The sequence below is a fragment of the Martes martes genome, assembly GCF_963455335.1.
Source record: "Martes martes genome assembly, chromosome: 2".
NCBI lineage: Eukaryota > Metazoa > Chordata > Mammalia > Carnivora > Mustelidae > Martes > Martes martes.
In genome coordinates this window covers 144122225-144145396 of record NC_137889.1, presented here as the reverse complement: position 1 = coordinate 144145396, position 23172 = coordinate 144122225, and the positions used below count along the sequence as shown (strand labels likewise).

The 23172-nt window shown below is 47.2% G+C and overlaps 1 protein-coding gene across 1 annotated transcript in view; it reads right to left on the bottom strand.

Moving 5' to 3' along the window:
* EVC2 (EvC ciliary complex subunit 2) overlaps positions 1-23172 on the bottom strand; it is a 116375-nt gene that overhangs the window by 41657 nt on the left and 51546 nt on the right. The window contains exons 10-13 of the mRNA XM_080796133.1: positions 14139-14463; positions 5134-5373; positions 2767-2942; positions 233-392 (exon numbers count right to left, since the gene is read on the bottom strand). Coding sequence (XP_080652259.1) covers positions 233-392; positions 2767-2942; positions 5134-5373; positions 14139-14463 — 901 coding nt within the window. The remainder of the gene's footprint in view (positions 1-232; positions 393-2766; positions 2943-5133; positions 5374-14138; positions 14464-23172) is intronic.

The following is a 23172-nucleotide window of genomic DNA, read 5'->3' as shown; positions in this document are numbered from 1 at the left end:
CCCAGGACAGAAGATCCCCGGGGAGAGAGCCACAGGCGTGAAGGTGCCATGGGGGACAAGGAAACAGGGACGAGCATAATAAAGATGTCTGTCGTGCTTCTATTTCACAGAGCACTTGCCGTCCCTGTCCTGGGTTGGGAGGACACAGGATGGTCCAGGTGGCCAAACATGGTCAGCTCTGACCATCAGAGAAATGTGGCCTTGGGCCCCGCAGATGTCACTGCTCATGTACCTTTTGCAGCATCTCTCGTCTTCTCTTCAGGATCAGTTTTTGGTGCAGCTTCTTCTTCTCCTGCTTTAAGTCATTGTCCAGCTTCTGTCTGATGGAAAAGACTTCGGTCTGAGCGCGCCCCAGCAGCGCCTCCGTCTGCTCTTCATCCAGGTACCCCGCTCTAGGAGAGACGCAGGAGGATGACACACCCTCCACACCCAGCCTTGGCCCGACTGCTGCAGTGGCTGCACGTTCCTTTCCGCCTTCGTTTGGGCTGATCAGAGAAAGTCTTTACCCGGAAGGAGGAGGAGCAGAATGGGTAGCTGAGACAGTCCCAGAATACAGGAAGGGCAAGCCTGGCATCCCTAGAGACTTTCCCAGAAAGCTCGACATCAGGAAACCGCCTGTTTGGGCAGAAACTGGGCAAAAGCTCTGGGAAAAAGTGGCACCCTGGGAACCACGGCACTCTAGGTACAGTTTTCCAAGAGGAGACAGTGGGTTTGGAATTGGGGGTGATGGGATTGTCACCAGCAAAGTCCAGGAGGTAAATGTTGAGAATATCCTGTAGGGTTAATTCTTCACACTAACCTGGCTAGCCACAGGGCACCCACATTAAACACTGAGCACAGAGGCATCTGGGAGGGCAATTCCAGGAGAGATTAGCACTCGAATTGTGGGACTGCCCTCCCCAATGTTGGGGGGTCACAAGCCAATCCAGTAAAGGACTGAATAGAACAAAAGGTGGAGGAAGGAGGAAACTGCCCCCTTCTCCTGCTTCAGGGCTTCTGGCTGGGCGCCTCCTCTCACTTTCTCCTGTCCTCAGACTGGGATCCCCTGGTTCTCAGGCCTCTGGCTTTTCAGAGCATTCCGGAGTCTCCAGCTGGCACAGGGCAGGTGGTGGGAGTCCTCAGCCTCTGTAGTTATGTGCACCAATCCCTCATATCTATCTCATTGGTTGTTTTTCTGGAGAAGCCTGAGCAACACAGTCTGTTACTACCACGATCACCAAGACTATTCCCGGTCTATCTGCCTCACTGGGCTGGGTCTCCTGCTTGGCATAGGGTAGATATCCATAGAAGCTTCTTGAAGGAATGAATAGGTAACTGAATGAATGATGGATACATGCTTAAGAAATGTAAGTCTGTGCCAACTTTAAACTTTTTTATTTTTTAAAATATTTTATTTATTTGAGAGAGAAGAGACAGAGACAGCACGTGAGCAGGTAGAGGAGCAGAGGGAAAGGGAGAGGGTAAGGAAGAGGGAAAATGTGAGAATCTTAAGCAGACTGGGCTGAGTGCAGAGCCTGGCACGGGGCTTGATCTCACCACCCTGAGATCATGATCCGAGCAGAAACCGAGAGTGGGACACTTAACCGACTGAGCCACACAGCCCCCCATGTGTCCCTGTGCCAAATTTTTAAAATAGAACTTAAAAATCAGAGGTAAAACACACCTCCCTGCCAACTGTTCCCAACAGTACAACCAGCTGTCAGGTGCTTCGGTTCAAGGCCAGAAACTGTTTCTTTCACTTGAGTGAAAATTAATCAGGAGTGTCAAGGCAACTGCAGTGACAAATTCATTAGCATCTTTGGGTAGCGAGCGTTCAAGTACACTGCACCTTACAGAATCCTCATTAAACTGAGCAAGAGAGCCGCAGAGTCCTAATAAAATTACCAAGGTGGCAGAACCAATTCCTAAAACCACAGAGTGGCCTGGGAAAGCTGACTTCATAGGCATGCCTCTATTTATTTTAGAGCTTCTCATAACCAAAGAGAATAAAAGTAATTGTTTGCAAGTAAGCACCCCAAAGACCAGCTGGGAGGAAAGTCAGAGAGGGGCCGAGGCTGCTTTGCTCTGAGCCTGCATGACCACTGACCGCATGGTCCCCAGGGGCTGCAGAGAAAAATCGGGGACAACGCACAACAAGTGTCTGTGCATTTGGACTTCACTGCCAAGGTGAATACAAGAGCTGGCAGAGTGTCTGCGCTCAAGGGGAAGCGGGCCCTTCCACCACAGAGCAGACATAAGCCTCCTCCACTGATTTCTTAGGGAAATGTAGGGGATTTCCTTTAAAACGACTCCAGGTTGGGGGGGGGGCACGTGGGTGGCTCAGTTGGCACCTTGAGCTCAGGTCACGATCTCGGGGTCCTGGGATCAAGCCCCATGTTGGGCTCCCTGCTCATGGGGAGCCCGCTTCTCCCTCTCTCTCTGCTGCTCCCCCTGCTTGTGCTCTCTCGATCTCTCTGTCAAATAAATAAATAAAATACTTATTAAAAAAAAAAAAGATGACTCCGGGTAGAGCTATAGAGAGACATCAGGGTTGGCCACTGAGGTTGAATGAAGGGCACACGGAAGGTTCACCGCATGGCTGTCCCAGTTATCATAAAGGTCTTAGAAATTCTACTGCGCAAAGGATACTTACGCCTAGAGAATTCTTAAGGAGTAAGTTAGGAGCTGTCAGTGCGTTCACTGACCGAGCGGCATGGGGGATCTATAAGGAGGACAGCAGGGCAAGGCGTTTCCTGTGCATCCTCTGGGATGGCTTTCGGGTCTTACCGCTCATGTTTCTGGATGAACAGGGTGAGTTGAGCATCAGCAGCACTCAGAAGGCCCTGTACACGGGTCTCTGATGACTGCATGTTCTGAACCAAGTACTCCCTGTGGCCAAATCTCTTACTTAGATGGTATCTCTTACTGGCCTGAAGAAAATCCATCAGCTCTTCTAATTTCTCCTGTTTAAAAAAAAAAAATCAAGAAAATATGCCTGATTAAAATTTAGAGACTGTTTTCTAGACCCATCAAGTACTACCTTTCCTTCCCGAAGAAAACACACAGGCATAGAAGCATGGGGATTAACACCTTAAAATGCCCCGTTCTTAACAAAGACGTAGAAGAAAATGACCTATTAATAAGGAAGGAGAGCTTAGAAAAGTGCTTTCTAGACCCAGAGAGTTAGGACTTGTCAAAACAACGTTACTGCCCTAGGAAAGGGGATGCAAAGCTCATCCAGTCATTCAGCCTTCGCCCACGGGGCTCTCAAAACCCAGCACCAACACAGGTGCTATGTTCTGGGATAAATCAGCCATCAGCCCCGACCCCCAGAACTTCCACTCTCATGGAGGAGATGGGAATCAAGATAACAAACCCCAAACACAAGACAGAGATAACCTATCTTACACTGGGGAGTCTTCTCTGGGCCCTGCCCTGGGCTCAGAGCGTTTCATGCCTTATTTAACTTAATGTAGAGAGAGAGTACTATTATTTCTATTTCACAGATGAGGAAACTGAGTCCACATCGTACTCCTGGTAAATGGTGAAGCGGGGATTCGAACTCAGTAATTTAATTCAGGGACCTGTGCTCTAACATCATAGTAGGCTGCTCCAAAATGCAGCTATGACCAGTGGCGTGGTAATTAGACCAGCAGTAATTAAAACGTTAGCCTAAGTGGAATCATCACCCTGACTGGCTCTGCTGTCTTCCCATCCATGGAAATGGTCTCCTTGCAGTGGGCCACCAAAAAGATCAATGCTCTGTTCAGCAAGATACATATGATGCCACGGACAATCTCCTCTCTAACCAAAGATGTGGGATCTCCAGTTCTTGACGCCTGGGAACGTGCACTGTCCAGACAGTGAAAAGTAGAATGGCCGGTCAGATGTGGCTGAATACTGGCATCTCCCTGACTTGCTGGCAGCAGAATCCATATAACGGGAATACAGAGGCAATATTCCTATTCTCCGCGAAACCAGATCCACGGGAACCGCTGGCTTGTGCTCATAAGGAGATGCAGAGCTGCCGTCTTCCAATACCCCAGCAGCTGGGGTCAAAGACGCCTGTGTCCTGCTACCATTATCACCTGTGAGTGTCTCCTTTTTGACTTCATTATGACTGACAATCACACATTCTAGCTCGAATGTCCCGGGGTTGAGAGTCAACCACTGGCCATCACAAGGAGAAAAATGACGGCAAAATCCATCAAGACCCAAATGATGCCTTGGGGTCTGGATGCCCACCTGGGAATAGAATTCTTGCTCTAGTTACTCTCACTGAAGTTGGAGCAGGAAAAACCTAGAGCAAAATGGAGAGGCTGGCTCGTTCTCTCTATGCTCCGTGCCTCCCAAGCGTGGCCCCCTCCTCCCGCAAGACTCACTTTCAGGAGACTTTTGGGGATGGTCACTCGATCTCCTCTGGCACAGCCCTGCTCCTCACCGCCTTCACCCCGGGGGGACGTGAGATATGCTACTGGACTGCACACCAGTGATTTCACGCTGGATGTGTACATGTGCGTGTAAAATACTCCACACAGGCCTGAGAAATCCCCAGCAATGGTAATGGCCTCGGATCAACTATTTTTGCTACCGTTTAGGAATTTCTTCCATTTGGATTAATAATATTCACACTCAGGCTGACATGGAAGAACACACACAGAGGCCCCCAGGCATTTGCAGACATGGACTGCAAGGCCTGGGTCTACACCAACACACACACACACACACACACACACACACACACACACGCAGAGGCACATGTATATTTATGTGTTTTCTGTTGCCATATGGATTCAACGTGTATCGTGCCAAGCACAGACTTTCTGAGAATTAGCTCTATTATTCCATTTTATATGTGATGAACCTGGGGCTTAGGAAAGTCAGGCCATTTGCCTAAAGTCACGGAGCTGACGGCCGATGGAACTGGAAATCAAATCCAAGTCAGGCTGAGTCCCAGGCCTGGGCTTCAAGTTACTAATGGCCCCGTTTATTGGAAACTCATCTGCACGTCCAGAGGCAGAAGGAAAGGGTGGTGGTGAGTTCACACTCCACAACCAAGAAAAGAGACAGGACAGAGTCCGGGAGAGGAGAAATCACCGGCACGGTTATGGGAAGTCACACTCCCATCGCCACAAGCCTGATCTGAAGCCTTACCTGTATGTCGGTATAATCCTGCAGGAGCATTCTAGCTGCCTCTGGCTTCAGTTCCCCTTGGAAAATAGCACTTTTTATCTGGGTAAAGAAGATATTGTGCAGTTCATTCCTCTGGAAAACGGCCAGCTGCCGGTGAGCCTTGGCAAAGTCCTCCTCCTGCTGCAGAGCCAGCGATCTCCTCAGGTGCGCCTGTTCCAGGCTGTGCAGGGTCCTCAGGAGGCCGCTACACTCCACAGCAGACTGCGGGCAGAGGGGGCAGCACATGAGAGACGACACACCCACAGGCACGCACAGGCAAACCGAGGCAATATGCAAGCACACGCATGCACACAGCAACACACCATGCATATATACACATGCATGTGCATACATGTGCCCGCACACACATATGCAAGTGCACAGGCACGCACATGCATGAACACACATGCATGAACCATCACACACATAGCAACACAGCGCGTACACACATGCACATGTGTATGGGCACATGCATGCATACATGTGAGCACATAGCAAATATGCATGTACATGGGAATACTATGCAATTCCACAGCACCACAGTGTATACACATGTGCACATATATATAGGCACATGCATGCATACATGTGTGCACACAACAAATACACATGTACAGGGAATACTGTGCCTGCACAAGCATACATAGATGCACATGCTTACATGTACACACAACACAGCGCACACATGCATGAACATAGTGCACACCCACATGGCAAATACACACATGCACAATAGTGCATGCACACATGCACATGTATACAGGCACACACATGCATACATGCACACAGCAAACATACATGCACACAGCAACAGTGCATAAACATCATGCACACATGCACAGAGCAGTGCACAGTGCATACACACGTGCACACATGCACGGCACATATATACACTCAGCAGCACACAATGCATACACACATAAGCACATGTGCACACATGCATGAACATAGTGCATATGCACATGGAAAATATACATGTACACAGCAACACACCGGTACATACACACATGCACATGTATATAGGTACACACATGCATACACACATGAGCACACAGCAATATACATGCACATAGCAACACAGTGTGCACACGTGCATACGTGCATACACATATCGATGTATAGTGCACACACAGCACATATACACGCACAGCAGCACACAGTGCATAAACATATGCACAACAACACAGAGGAAACACACACTCATGTGGAACACACATATGTCCCACGCTGGCAATGATAAAGCTGCTAAGCTCTGGGAAATACTGCAGCACCCTGTCCTTCCCTGCTATCTTACTGTTTTCCAGAGCAGTCTCAAAGCAGAAAATTCACAGGGATAGAAATTTGCAAATCAAACTGCCTGAAAATAGTCTGCAAAATGGAAACATTAACAGATCGTGCTGTTACACTCTCCCGCTTATTTCCATCATCTTTTGCACTTGACTTAGTTGAATAGAAAAATACCTGAAATCAGGCCGAGGTTGAGATGATTTGGTAAGTAAGGATGCAGAGTCATTATGAAATGGCTCCTGGATGCCTGTACTCATGTGCTCAGGATGAAGGTAGGAAGGAGGAGACATGGCAGCACTGGGTTCCTGGTACCTTCTCACTCCGGGTAGCGCAAAAGACTCATGCCCCAGGACGAGAGTGTAGTTAATTCTTCTTGGGGAGGAAGAGTTCTAAGACAGCCCTCCGATACCTGGCCTGTGCTGTCCACATCGTATAAATCCTCCCCCACTGAGTGTGGACATAAACTCTGAATGCGACCGGACTGTCAGCCCATGATCTGGTTATTACACGGCAAAAGTGAAGAGATTTTGATGATGTAATTGAGGTCCCTAATCAGTAGACTCTGAGCTAGCCAGAGGGGAAATGATCCTGGGTCTGACTTAAGGAGGAACTGGGCCTTCCTGAACAGAGAGACATTCGCCTGCTGGCCTTGAAGAAGTGAGAACAGCCTATGGAGAAGGGAAGCCTGCAGGAGCTGAGGGCCTCAGTCCGCATTGCAAGGTGAGTTCCATGCATGAATGAATGAGCTGGGACCAGGGCACCAAGCACCAGACCGCCCAAATGAGGCCCAGATTTCAGGCCTCTGAGACCATGAGATAACCCAGCTAAGCTGTGTCCAGACTCCTGGCCACAGAAAGAGATGGTAAGTGGGTGTTATTTTTAAGTTGCTGAATGTGTGGCGATTTGGGACGCAGCCACAGTCCACTTCAGGTGAAGAAATACACGGTCCAAGGAGCTATGGGTTCTTCCCCAGCTCTCAGCAGTGCCAGGAGAGGAGAGGAGATGAAACCAAGTCTTCAGGTTCCTCGTTCTGGAGTCGCACAGATGATGGACATGTTGGTGGAGCAAAGTCAGGGGAAGGTATTCGTGTCCCTGAGGAGAAGGGCACAGCAATTCGAGGGGTCAAGGTCAAGAGACTATGGTCTCAGTGGCTGTGCAGGCTAAGTGGGAACCCAGGAAAGACAGAGGGTGGTGAGGACAGAGGGAGAGGGCTATACTTCCTCGCTAATCAGGGACCAGAGCACCATACGCCCACTGACACTCAGGGTTGTCGGGGACCCACGCCGCCGAGCACCCAGACCTACCACCTCCACTTCCGATCACTCACAGAAGCCTTATAAAGGTGATTTCTAACTTCCCAGCTCCTTTGCCTTACCTTTCAATTTATTCAGAATCTGGCCCACGAAGAAGAGTGCTACTTTGAGAGGGCCCCCCAAAAGCCTGGCAGCCAACACATGACAATACCTGCCTTCAGGGTACAGCACAGCCTCAGCCCCCAAGCTCCAGAACTCCCTGCCCACAGCTCCGGGGGGGGGGGGCTCCCTGGTATTCACGGTTTGCCTCGGTCACCAGGAAACAACATGGGCTTTTTGCAAAGCTGATTTTATAAGCGGGGTTGGATCAGACTTTTGTGAGTCACTCTTCTGGACAGAGTGGTTGTTCACAGCTTTTATCTGCAGTACAGAATGCCGTTCCCCCACTGCCAGGAGGGGGCCAGGCCCCTGACTCTGGTAGCACAGGAACATTCTGCTGCTCAGGGAGGGGCTGGAACCCAGTGAGGCTGATTCATTCATCAATGTGACCTTCTCTCCTGGCAATATGAAATTTGACAAGCCACAAACCTCAATTTATTTTAATTAACAGGAATGAAAGATGGGATGAGATCCATATAGCTTTTCACAGCCAGGACAAAAGGTGCATGTGCACACACGGAAATCCCAAGATAAAGTTATTTGTCTTTGTTTAGACTTATATTTCTGAAGAGTAAGGCATGAGGCAATGATATGCTTGTGTCACAGTGAAATACTCCCTAACACGAATTTATGATGGAAGCCCCCCTCACTTCCATCTACACTGGCCTCCTGAGGGGTCCAGAGACCTGCAGAAATGTGTTCACCCCCTGACCTATTTCAATCCCCCGGGGGCACAGGTGACAAGGTTATGCCATAAAGCAGGGGGACCTCCACACCCTGCCACAAAGGGCCTGCAGGAGCAAGGCAACTTGTGGATGGAAGTGAGAGACTGGTCCTGGTATGAGAGGCATTAGGGAGTGGTGGGGAGTGGGGCAAAGTGGAGAACAAGGCCTGCCTATAGGGCCAGTCATGACTCAGCCCACCAAAGAGGGCTCTGCAGGAATTTGGACACAGTGCAGTACCTCTCCCATTTCACGAGAAGCTGGAAGCCTGCATTTTTACATGAAGTCTTATATTGTACATATTGGCAACAAATACGCATTTTCAAAGACATACTGAAGTCATGGTCACGGACTCCAACTCCCCATTGAACTTTCGACTACAATGGACTTCGCAGGGAAATGAGACATGTTTTTCCCGTGGTTTTCAGTGCTCCCTAAAAAGTAACTTACCCTGTGGAGAGAATAGGGGGGGACATAGAATCAGAGGTCTGGGCCAGGTTGTTCCAGAGCAACTTGCCACTGTTGACTCTGCACCACCAAAAATGTGAGACTGCAATAGAAAATTGTGTCTGTACTAAATTATACTCCCTGTACTCAATCTAGCAAGATGCCCAATTGTAAAAATTGTATCCCCAATTGCAGGATGGGGAAACTGAGACCCAGGGGGACCGAGCAATGCACCTTCTGCAAGAACAGAGTGAGGATCTGAACCCAAGCTGTCTCTGCGCAGTCCATGGTCACCACCACTCCTCCCAAGGCCTCTCAACAGAGACACACTTTAAAAACCCTATGAGATGACACAGGCATTTAAATGTGAACAGATTTCCTCTCTAATTAGTAGAATTCCTACACTCTAATCAAAAAACCTGATTCTGCTCAGTTTTCTTAAAAAAAATGCTTGTTGGAGTAATATGTCCAAAATATGTCCACACCTTTTATTTAAAGTTGACTATGATAAATATACAGATAAGTTACAAGGTCATTGGCAGTTTTGTAAGATGGAGTGGCTTGCAAGGGCTGGAAGAGAAATACCTCTATTGATGTTGCCATTCAGATGCTACTTTTGGAAGCACATTGACTCAGATAAGGTGACTGGTCTGAACAGGGTGACCCATGGGACCCAGAGTGATGGTGGCCTCCTGCTGCAAGCCAGCAGACTGGGGAGTGGGGGCAGGTGCACAGGGAAGCAGGAGAACCCTGTCCCGCCATCCCTCCTCGTGGCCCTAAGACCTGTGCCAATATTCAGGAAACACTTAAAACTACATTGTTCCAGGGAGCCTTTAGTTTGCTAAAGGCAGAAGCCCAGCAGGATGCATTACCCAGGCCCACAGCAGTGAGGGTGTATGACGCACCATTGCACCATGCGGGTGGGCAGGTGCGGAGTGGGTGCATGCTGCCTGGGTCCTCGTCTTGGCCCTAGTCATTTGTCCACAGGCAGGGGACCCTCTCTGAATCTGTTTCCTAAGCTGGAAAAGTGGGATCCTATCAATTCCCACCTCACCGAGGTGATGTGAAGATCTGATGAGAAGGCCTGTGTAATGTGCTTAGAACAATGGCCGAAACTTACATGTGAGAGCACTTACTACAATCACAAAATGTTTATACCGTGATATTAAGTGAAAACATACAATTCTATAAACTGCATGCACCTGATTGTTTAAAAAAAAAAAAAAAGATAAGCAAAAGGTCAAAATATATGCTGAAATCCGACGATAGGAGTGGGGGCTCCTTAGCATCCCTGTATCTCCAGGGTCAGGTGCATAGCAGGAACTCAAAACCCAGACCAAACGAACATCTGTCTGCCTTGGATGATGATGTGGGTTCTACATATTTTTTTCCCAAGGTTTTTCTTTTTATGTTTTGGAACTGGAGTTGACAAGCTTTTCTCTAAAGGGCCGAATAAATACTTTAAGGCATGCCAGCCCCCTAGGGTTTGCTGTCACATATTCCTCTGCTTGTTTTGTTTTGTTTTGATTTTTTACAATCCTTTAAAAACATAAAAACCATTCTCCACCCACAGGTCAGCCTGGGTTCATGGGTCTAGTTGCTGACTCCTGTTTTCTAACACTTTCCAAGCAGGCACTGTGTCCACGGGAACAAAAGATATAACAAATTTGAGAAAAGAGAGTGAAAGACCATGAGATGGTTTAGGGGCTGAGTCACGGCACTGTGAGCTCCGCACGGTTTCTGAAGTGCCGGGCTCAGGGAGACTCCGCATGGACCAATATAGTCATGGAGGGAAGCCAGAGAGGGGAGTCAGCTGGCAGAACTCTGGTGGTGGAAAGAGTGTTCCCCACCCCCACTCCCCACCATGACACACAACCACATCCTAACCCAGAACCTAAGACTGAGGCTGTCTGTGGAATGAGGATCTTTGCAGATGTAATCAAGATAAGGTGTTCAGGGGTGCATGGGTGGCTCAGTGGGTTAAAGCCTCTGCCTTCAGCTCAGGTCATGGTCTCAGGGTCCTGGGATCGAGCCCCGCGTCGGGCTCTCTGCTCAGCAGGGAGCCTGCTTCCCCCTCTCTCTCTGCCTGCCTCTCTGACTACTTGTGATCTGTCTGTCAAATAAATAAATAAAAATCTTTAAAAAAAAAAAAAAGATAAGGTGTTTAGGAGATCATCATGGATTATTTGGGCAGGACCTAACTCCAAAGACAAGCATTCTTATAAGAGAAGAGATAGGGTCCCAGGATGGAATATGGCCATGCGAGGACAAGAAATCAAGACAGGAGTGAGGCGGCCACCAGCCAAGGAATGCCTGGATCCACCAGAAGCTGGGAGAAACAAGAAAGGACGCGCCCCTAGAGACTTCAGAGGGGGCTTGTCGGCCGACACCTGGATTTAGTTCTTCCAGCCCCCAGAATTGTAAAAGAATCAAAATCTGCCATGAAATCTGTGGTCATTTGTTAAGAGCAATCACAGAGGGGCGCCTGTGGGTTAGAGCCTCTGCCTTCGACTCAGGTCATGATCCCAGTCGGTGGAGCCCCGAGTCGGTCTCTCTGCTCAGCGGGGAGCCTGCTTCCTCCTCTCTCTCTCTGCCTGCCTCTCCACCTACTTGTGATCTCTCTCTCTCTCTGTCAAATAAATAAATAAGATCTTTAAAAAAAAAAAAAAAAGAGCAACCACAGAAACTCATACAGGAGCCAAGCAGAAAACTAGCCTCACCCTCAAAAGGGATCCATGTTAAGGTAAGGGGGACTGAATGCAAGGGAGAAGGCAGGGCTAAGACAGCATGAATCTTGCCTCTTTTGGTCTCTGCCCAATGTGCGTGAGGGCTGACGGCAGATGACCCGCTGAGAGCCATGAGCAGTCAGCCCTGTGTGTCCACCGCCAGAGGATCACTGTGCCGGCCAGCAGTCTGGGGAAAGGAAGTTAGCAATTCAGAAGCCTATTCCCAAGCAGGTGTTAGACCTCCCCAGGATGACAGGTTTCCAGACCTGGAAATGTAGGCTCAAGCCACAGGGGCTGCACAAGTCCGCTCTTTCATAGAAGACAGAAATCAGGCTTGATTTGACACACTCAGGAAGAAACTCTGGCACGATTCCCTCAAGACAGAAACAGACGCATTTCTTAGAAAAATGAGACTTCATCTCTGATCAACAGAAGTCAGCCCTGAGAAGCCTGAGGGGTCAGAACTCTCAGATCTGAGCCCTGTGCACTGAGCCTGGAGCAGCCCATGCCCCAGCGAACTTTTCCTTCCTCTCCCAACCAACCGAGAGGGGGCGCCCTTAGCCTTGTAATTAGTTGTGCTAATTACACCCCTCAGGAGCAGAACTGGAATATACTGGAATGGGAGTCCAGATTTGTCTGACGGTGGAGCTGGTGCTGGAGGGCTCCACGACCTAGCAGAGTGCAGCCCAAATGGACACACACACACACACACACTCTGACATCACAACCTCCCTGAGCCATGATCTCTGTGGGTGCACTCTTCCATGAATAAAGCCTTTCTACTCTCCCCATGATGTCCCATGAACCTGTGAACATATGTCTATTCTAGTATAGCTGAATGAGGTCACATCTTCTATACGTGAAGATGCTTCATTAAACTATGAACTTCTTGAACCCAAGAACCATGTCTCATTTCCTCAGTACTTCACTGCTTAGTCCAGTGACCAAGAGGCAGACAGTGATCAATAAAGTCTTTCTAAATAAGTTTGGGATGGTTGGATGGACAAGTAGAAGAAAGGGTGGTGGATAGGTAGATGGATGGGTGGATGCACAGGTGAACAAAAGGATGGCAGGTAGGGGAATGGATGGCTAGATGTAGAGATGGACAGGCAGATGGAAGGGTGGTTGGGGGGTGGTTGGATGGATGGGCTATAGATGGACAAGTACACTGAAGGGTGGTAGGTGGATGAATGGATGGATAGATGAATGGGTAGATGAGTGGAAGGAAGGGTGGTAGGTAAGATGGATGGGCAGATGTATAGACGGACAGGCGGATGGAAGAGTGGTGGGTAGGTGAATGGATAGATGAATAGGTGAACTGATGGGTGACTGGACAGGTGGATGGATAGACGGATGGGTAGATGGACAGGTGAACAGAAGGATGATAGGTAGAAGGATGGATGGATAGATGGATAGATGGACAGATGGATGGAAGGGTGGTGGGTGGGTAGATGGATGGATGGACTGTAAATGGACAAATATGTGGAAGGGTGGTAGGTGGTTGGATGAATGGGTGGATGTGTGGATGGAAGGGTGGTAGGTAAATGGATGAGTGGATGTATATAGGTGGACAGCTGGATGGAAGAGTGGTGGGTAGGTGGGTGGATGGGTGAATGGACAGGTAGATGGAAGGGTAGTGAGTGGGTGGATGGATGGGTGGGTGGGTGGATGAGTGGATGGTTAGGTGAATGGGTGGATGGAAGAGTGGTAGGTGGATGAATGGATGGATGGATAGATGGACAGGTGGATGGAAGCATAGTAGGTGAGTGAATGGCTAGATGGATGGGTGAATGGATGGGTGAATAGACAGGTGGATGAGTGGGTGAAAGAATGATAGGTAGATGGATGGATGGATGGATGAACTGCAGATGGACAAGTAGATGGAAGGGTGATAGGTGGATGGATAGATGGATGGGTGAATGGACAGGTGGGATAGATAGATGGATGGAAGAGTAGGTAGATGGGTAGATGGACAGATAGATGGTTGGATGGGTAGGTAGAAAAGTGGTAGGTGGATGGATAGATGGATGGGTGGATGGACAGGTGAACAGAAGCATGTGTAGGTAGAGGGATAGATGGATAGATGTATAGATGGACAGGATGGTCAAAGGGTGGTGGTTGGGAGGATGGAGAGAAGGACTATAGATGGACAAGTGGATGGAAGGGTGGTAGGTGGAGGGGTGAACGGATGGATGGATGGACATGTGGATGCAAGAGTGGTGGGTGGGTGAATGGACAGATGAATCGCTGAATGGCAGGTGGATGGAAGGGCAGGGAGTGGGGGATGAAGAGATGGGTGAGGAGGATGGCTGGGTGGGTGAATGGGCGGAAGGATGAGATGTGTGAGAGAAAGCAGAGAGGCGAGTGAAGCCCTCCTTTTGAAGCTGCCTTACCCTCTCACTGACTCGTTTCAGCAACTCCTCTGCCTCTTCCATCGCTGCCATCTCCCTCTGGTACTGGCTTTCTGTCTTCTTTCTCATTTCCAGGTCACATTCAGCCGTCAAGGCCACCATCTTCCGATCATACTCCTCTTGAATTTCTTTCTCCAGCAACAGAAACTGCTTTTTGAAAACAGCACCCATCCTCCTCTCTACTTGGGGGGAGAGGTGGCCAGAGCTGGTCAGGTTCCTCAGCAGAAGGGCAATGATGTCTCTGCTGATTTGGGTTCGACAAGCCTCCAGGTCTGAGTCTGCCCGGTTCAGGGTTGCGATCTCCAGCCTGGGAGACACGAAAGTCAAGAGGACATGACTACACGAAGCCCCAGCAGAAACCAAAGGTCCCTCAGAGCTCTGAGTTTTTTACTTCTTGTAGGTAAGGGTTTTCTTTTTCCCTTTTCCCTCCTCCTCTTCCTCCCTCCCTCCTACTCCATTTAGGGAATCTGCAGGGTGCCCCACTGGAAACTGCAAAGAATAGAACTAATACAAGGCCTGGTCCTTGCCAACAAGTGAAAATAACAACAAGGAGGCTGAGGAGAAAATGGATAGTTAATATATTTGGAGGATTGTAAACTGAAATTTATTTTTCTTTTTTCTGATTAAAAATTAACTCATGGGTATAACAACTAAATGTAATACGGTACCCTGGATGGGATCCTGGAACAGGAAAAGGACATGAGAACAACTATGGAAATCTGAATGAAAGCTGGGCTTTGATTAATCCTGGTGTATCACATTGGCTCACTGATTGTAGTAAGTGGCCTATCGTCAGATAACATGTGAACAACAGGCAAATCTGAGTACAGGGTTTGTGGGAACTTTCCACACTAGCTTCCCAGTGTTTCTGTAAATCTGGAAGTGCTCTAAAAATAAAGTATACTCAAGAAATATCAATGGGATGCTTCACAGGGCCCAGGTTCTAGAACTTGGTTGTGGCGGTGGTTGTATGACCATGTGTTTTATAGTAACAGATCAGGCTATACCCTTAAGATGGGTGAATTTTACAGTATGCTAATATCTTTATAGTTATATTATAATTATATCTCTCTATGTATAATTATATGTCTATACAGCCATAAAATGATACACAGAAAAAATTAATTTATATTCATGATTAAAAATACCTGGAATATAAAGACAGAGAAGATCTCACTCACTGAAAGGCCAACATTTCAACAAAACCAGTGAATGCATTTGGTTGTATTTGCTTCCAATTTTTTTTTTTTCTGTGCCTATGCTTTTCCATGGATGCATAGCCTTTACACAAAGGCAAGGACAATTTTGTCCATTTTTTTTCAATCAGCATTGTAACAGGTCTATCTTCTGGGGGTGTTTAGAAACTGTAAAGGTTGGGTGCCTGGGTGGCTCAGTTGGGTAAGGGTCTGCTTTGGCTTGGGTCATGATCCCAGGGTCCTAGGGCTGAGTCCCCACGTCCCTGCACAGCAGGGAGTCTGCTTCTCCCTCTCCCTGTGCCCCTCCTCCTGATCCTGTTCTGTCCATCATTCGTGCGTACTCTCCCTCTCAAATAAATAAAAAATCTAAAAAAAAAAAAAAAAAAAACTGCAAAGTTCTCCTTTACAGTGGTTGCAAAATAATGGTTGCAAAATGATTCACCTTGTGATGTACCATGATTCATTTACACTATTTTTCTAGTGTCACATATTTGGGTTACTTGAGAAACTCAAAACCTAAAATAATCCGGCAGTAACTATCTTAGTGAAGAGTTTTTGCTATTCACAATGAAAATCTGCACGAGATCCACAAATGAAATCACTGGATCAAATGTGAGCAACATTTCAAAGCCTTCTAGAATGTTCTGCCAAACCGCTTTCCAGAAAACTCCCCCAGCAAAGCAGTAGGATCCTTATTTCACCCCTCCCTCTACAATGCTTAAAAATCTTTGATAATTAGGTACGCCTGAGTGGCTCGGTCGGTTAAGCATCTGCCCTTGGCTGGGGTCATGATCCCAGGGTCCCTGCTCAGCGGGGCCCTGCTGCTCCCCCTGCTTGTGCTCTCTCACTTCATCTCTCTGACAAATAAATAAATAAAATCTTTTTTAAAAATCTTTGAAAATTTGATGGGAGAAAGTGGCATCTTATTGTAAAAAGATAAGTGTCTTAAGAAAACATTATTACAGAGATTGTCAACCATTTAAAAGTAGAGACAAGAGTATGACTCCCAATGTACTCATTACCCAACCTCAAAAACTGTCACTAGTTACCAAACTCATTTTAGTTACTCTCTTAATGTTTGAGCATTTTTAAAAAGATTTTATTTATTTGAGAGAGAGCACAAGCAGGGGGAATGGCAGGCAGAGGGAGAGGGAGAAGCAGGCTCGGCGCTGAGCGGGGAGCCTGTTGCATGGTTGGATCCCAGGACCCCAGTATTTGAGTATTTTAAAGCAAATCCCATGTCTTCCATTTTACTTGTAAATTCCTCAGTGTGCATCTTTAACCGTCAAGGATATATGCCTATATAAGCATGTGTATATGTATATCAACGTGTGTGTACCTATTTTACTTAACCTTGATGTCATGATCATACCATATATATTATCAATCATATTTAAAATATTAACAGTAACTCCAATAATTAATATCAGTCATTAGTCAAACTATTTCAAATGTGTCAAAATGATTTTTACAGCTGGAAATTTCATACAAGAACCAAACAAGATCCCCCAGTGTCAGTTAAGTCCACTTTATTCTGCGCCCCCAACCCCGTTTCTCTTTTATGCCACAGATCTCTTGGGGAGGCTGGGCTATTTATCCTGCAGAATGCCCCCCATTGTGGGTTTGGTGGATTCCTTTCACGGGGTGTCACTGTTCCTCTAGCCTCTGTATTTCCTGTAAAGTCCAGTTGGATCTTAGGTCTTGATTAGAATCAGACTTAATCTGCTGTCCAAAATACCCCTTAAGTGGTACCATGTGCTTCCTATCAGGTTAGACGGCGGGTCACTACTAAGAGAGATCAGTAGGTTCAAGGCGGGTCAACAGGATCCAGGCACTATAAAATCTACCCATTTTCACCTAATGGCTTTAGCATCCACATGTAACTGTCACTTAAACCCACGATTTCATTAAGGGTTGAAAAATGCACATTTCTAATGCTATCCCTACCACATTCTTAAAGCTGAGATTCTTCCATAATCCAGTTACTCTGACATAAAGTCTATAGACAGAAGGGATGGTTGAGCCTTTGCTAATGACGGTTGTCATAGCAACTTCCAATGGTGCCGAATGAGTTTGGGCCTATTATTTTGTTGTTGTTGTTGTTTTGGTTTGGTTTGGTTTGGTTTGATATGAGAGGAAAAGGTTGATAAACTTGCTTTGGTTTGATATGAGAGAAAAAGGTTGATAAACTTTGGCCAAGTCCCTAAGAGAGTCTGAGCTCTGGATCACCTTTACCTGGAAAACTCGTAAGGGGAAGAACATCAAATATGTTACAGGCAGCATGGCTTAGGGGGGACATGACACCTGATTGGTAGATCACTTTGGGATAGGAGGACCTAAAAGCAAAGCAAAGGTGTCCATGGACATCTAACAGGGAAGAGTGAGGTGACACGGGGAACCGGGCGTGTCCCTTGTGGGGACCCTGGATGTTCAGTCTGTGAGTTGCTACAGCAGATTCGGGCACCCCAGGGGGATGAAGCTTTTAAGACAGGAAAGCTCCCACACCTGCCTGAGGTGGATTACATCTCCTTGCAGTTGAGCTGTGTCACGTGGGGAAAAACCATGCACAGTGTGACCTGGGGCAAGGGCACCCATGGAAGGATGCCTGGCGTCCTCACAGTAAGCCATGTTCCTACCCTCTGGCCGTGAGCATACACGGGGTGAAGGTGGGGCTTATGGGAGTCTTCCGAGTCCCATTCAGCTGGAACATTCCATGCCTCTGCACAGTATTGCTATGAAATTACAGATTTTTATAGATTTAGTGGGTTTCAATCAAATGCAGATACTATTCTTTTCAATGCTCAGATTTTTCCATCTTAGGTCAGACCAGCTCCTGTGTCCTTTGGACACAACCCAATTAGTCTAGTTTTAAACAACAGCTCATGCACCTCGTCTTTCATTTTCTCCACAAGTGCTTACTGAACATCACACATGCAGAGTGTCCCGGGTCACAAAGCAAGAGGAAAGCACAAGAGATGCTCTGGGCACAGCACGCATGGTTAAATGTTCAATGAACCAATGTTCCAAAGGCTCGGGGAAAAAAAAAAAAAAAAAGACTTCTCTGCTGAGACAGACACAGTAGATCTACATCTTTAAGGATGCTTCTCATGGCAGGCAAAATAATGGTCCACCGAGGATGTCCACATCCTAATCCTCAGAATCTCTGACCAGCACCCAGTTACACGGCAAAGAAGAAACAATGTTGCTTGTCAGCTGACCTTGACCACAGAAATAGGATTAACAAGGGTCTCTAACAGGGGGAGGAGGGAGCAGAAGACAAGTGGGATCAAAAGGAGAGGGGAGGGAGGAGGCAGGGGTGGGCGGAATAGGATCATCAGCTTCAAAGAGGAAGGAGTGGCTTGTGCCAGGGAGAGGGTCGGTCTCAAAGAGCTGGAAAAGGCAAGGAAATGGAGTGTCCCCTAGAGCTGACATCCTGATTTTTCTTGGTGAGGCCCATTTGGGACCATGACCTCCAGAACCAAAAGACAAGGCCCTTGTGTTGTTGTAAGCCACCAAGTTTGTGGGAGTTTGTGACTGCTGAATATGAAACTCACACACCTTGCCCAACCCCTCCCTCCCTCATTCATTCATTGATTCATTGATTAACTTGCACAAGAAAATCTTGGGGCTGCATGTTGGGTAAACTGCAAGTGCTTTGCCAGGAGCACGGGGGCTGGGATGAACAGAAGGACATCTTCATAGGTCTTTGTTGTCAAACCACCTCCTAGCTAAGGGACCAGGGAACTAAGGACTTAGTTCCCCTGCAACATAAAGGGGACCACCCTCACTGGGTAGTGCTCATAGTTACAAGAGTAAGAAATATAAAAGGCACAATGCAGGGGTGCCTGGGTGGCTCAGTCGGTTGAGCATCTGACTCTTGGTTTCAGCTCAGGTCCTGATCTCAGGGGCATGAGATCTAGCCCCGTGGTGAGCTCTGTTCTTGGGGTGGAGTCTGCTTGACATTCTCTCTCTCCCTCTGCCCCTCTTCACCCGTGTGCTCGGCCCCTCTCTCTCTTAAATGAGTAAGTCAAATCAATAAAGCAAGCAAGCAAGCAAGCAAGCAAGCAAGCAATCTTTAAAATGCACGGCATAGTACTTCGAATTTTGTCCATTCCAAGTCACCCTTGTTTCCCTGTTCTTGGCTATCTTCATCCCAGGACACCAGCTACAGAACAGAGTATCCTGCACAGCTCGCCCTTTCCAACTGCCTGGGGAGGCAATCTCCTAAGCACTTTCTGTTTAAAGTTTTAAAGTTAATCACCATGGATCAGCTGTCAGAAGCAATAACAATGAAAAGGGCCAGGATGTCCCAAGGCCACAAAGGAAAGAACAATGTCCCTTTAAACCAATTAAAATACCGTGCAGCTAATGAGGCTAACTCTCATCTCTTAATTTCCCAATGGCCACAAGAGAGAAAAACAAGTATTAGGAATTCATTGTCGACCTCCGGGACAGGGTGCACTGCTGAGGGGGTAACTCCCACTGTCTCCCGTGGCATTTTAAATTGTTTATAACGAAATGCGCGTAAAAAGTTCTAATGGTTCCATGAGACAAAGAGAGTCCCTGTGAGTCACACATGCTGGGCTGAATTGTTACTACAAGTCGGCAGAGTTGGCAGGATTCAAACACTGCTTTCCCAGGGGACATCCATTTTTCCCATGTCACAAAAATGTCATCTTGTCACCAAATTGTAAGATGCATGTATTTGCAAAGGTTAGTTCTGCACGCACACCCCATACCAACCATTCACCTGTTGTAAAGGAGGGTCATCCCACACGAGTGTGAAACGATGTCCCCAACAAGAGGCACTTAATAAATAAATAATAAAATAGAAACCATTCAAGTTTATTAACAGGGTGGCTTATGATGACCTCTTTCTAAAAGAAACTGCGCAGCATATATTACCCCAGACCTGATTAGTACTTTCATTAGCTACTGATGATCAAGAAAAGGGAATGACCTTCGTGTCTTTTTCCTTATTTATTTCATGTAAACATTAATTGAGTTCTCACGAAACAGCAGGTAGGTGTCAAAACACAAAATGAGGATAGGATTTGCACACAAGGCAGAAAATGTCCCCTTGAATGTGAAAGAGACCTCATTAGCATGGAGGATAATTAATTCAGAAGAAAAAGAAGAATCCATGCCCATTTTTCACAGTATAAATCCGGTATCTTCGAGTTAGCTGGGGTAAGCATAACCAATGAAAACCCACGAAAGCCAATCAGGACTAAGGAAACTGGAATTTTCCTCCTAGGAGTCAATTTCCACAGGCAGCTGATAAGGCAGGGAGGAGAATTCCATGCCAGGATCAAAAATCATATTTGTAACTGTCGATTTGAGGGCCTGGACAATGCAAGCTAAGCGGGGAAAATACCTCCTGAGTATCTTCACTGTCAGAACTAGTAAGAGCTTAAATCAGAGTGAAAATAGTCACTGTATGTGAGCAGGTCATCAGTAAAAGTTATGATTAGATCATACCCTTCTGGTTTTGTATAAACTCAAACAGATTGTAGGATTCAAGGGGTCAGCGGTCTGCATCCATCCTCTGTGACATTTTCCTCCTGGAGATCCCTTTGTTCAGAAGCCTGGCTGGGCCCGCCCTCTCCTGGCCTCCTGCTCCTTGAAGGGAGAATGGATGCCACCAGATCCTTACCACGGCCCGCTCCCCGCCCACTTGCTGGCCACAGCCCCACACACTAGTCCTCTGCAACAGAGAAAAAGAAATGAGCATTCTTCAGTGTTAGGCCCCAATAACAGGTCCATGATTAAAGGAGCGAGACTGATATAAAGCGAAGGTCAAGCAAAGTTTTATTTCACGCCAAGCATCAAGAATCAGACCGAACGTTCGGGGCCGCACCTCTTACAAGAGAGGGCGACCCTTCTCTGTTTCACAGACTAGATTTTAAGGGCAAAGGCCATGCGGTCAGGCCTGGCCACGCACAGGTGACCAATGAGATTGTAACACACACAGGAAACTCCACAGTGATGCTAGGTGACCAACTGAATTACAATTTACCCTAGTAGACATTTAAATCAGCCTATTACATCTTGATTAGGATTGGCGTCCAAAAGGCTCCCAAAGGGCGGGGCCCATACTCCTTGGTAACCAGGGAAACAGTATGCATCCCCCCCACACACACACTGATGGGATGTCTCCACCTGGCCTGACCCACCCTTGTATCTGGGCTTTGTTACCTGGAGCTGGTTTCCGGGACTTGTTAAGTGAATCCCCTGGGGGAAGAGGAGCAGGGACAGTTTAAGGGTTAAACAACAAGGTTTTTGTTTAACCTCAATGAAAGCCTCTTGCTAAAATATAAAAATATAAAATAGGTCCTTACATTCAGCCCACTTCTGATCCTCCTGGAACCTTCCTCCCAGCTCCGTTTCAGGCACACACTAATCACCTCATCACAGAAGGTGGTGAGTGTTTCATCATGTCTGAAAGCACAATGAGCTTCTGAGTCACAGCAACTCAGCCTCTAATCTCGGCATCATCCCTTCAGAGCTGGGCAACTCAGGGGAGTTACCTGATGTCTCTGAGCCTTGTTCCCAGGTTGGTTAATGAGAATATTATCAACCATGTCAAATAAAAATCATTAAGAGGATTACTAGCAGTGCCTCTTATGTATAAGCTTTGTTTTAATAGCTTTATAAATATCAGCCCAGTTAATCTTATAAAGTAGGTGATTAACTTTTTTTTTTAAACAGGTGAGGAAACTAAGGTACAGAGAATTTAAAATACCTTGTCAAAAGTAGCATAGCTATTAAGTGGCAGAGCAGGGATTTGAACCCATGGCATGTGGCCTCAGAGTCCTCAGTCTACCTTCTATCTACTGCCTCAGTCACACCAACATGCTCAAAGCACTGAGCCATGCCTAGCACAAAACAGATGCTAGAAATTGCTGTTTCACATTGCTCTTGTTGTGGGTATGTCTGCCATAGTCTTCCCTGATATCATTCTTTTTTTTTTTTTAAGATTTTTATTTATTTATTTGACAGACAGAGATCATAGATAGGAGAGAGGCAGGCAGAGAGAGAGGAAGGGAAGCAGGCTCCCCGCTGAGCAGAGAGCCCGATGTGGGGCTCGATCCCAGGACCCCAGGATCATGACCCGAGCCGAAGGCAGAGGCTTTAACCCACTGAGCCACCCAGGCGCCCCCCCGATATCATTCTTTATGGCAAAGAAAAGATGTGAAGGAAACATAACACAGAGATGGGTAAATGGATGGATGTGTGGGTGGGTAGATGGAAGGACATATGTTTGGACGAACGGATGGATGAGTGGATGGATGGATGGATGGACGGACAGATGGATGGACGGATAAGTGGATGGGAGGGTAGGTGGATGGAAGGACATACGTATGTATGGATGGGTGGCTGGTGGATGGATGGGTAGGAGGATGAATGGATGAGTGAGAAGGCAGATGGAAGGTTTTATGTATGTATAAAGGGATGGGTGCCTGGGCGGATGGATGGTGGCATTAGTGGGTGGTGGCTGGTTGGCTGGCTGGATGAATGGATGAGTGGACAGATGGATTATAGCTAGCTGGCTAGATAGATAACTCGTGCAACTCTTATTTGGAAAGACAGATTGTATTCTATCTGAAAAGCATCTGAGAAAAACTGTAGGATGAAACATTTAAAGATGAAATAAGATAAACCCTGGATGTCAGCTAGGTCATCTTTCCAAACAATGCTCAGATTTCCTTAATACCTTCCCTGCCAAGTCCCCAGCTTCTGCTTTGCACACACACACCTACACACACATACACATGTGTGAGCACACACGTGCATACACACACATTCACATGATGATG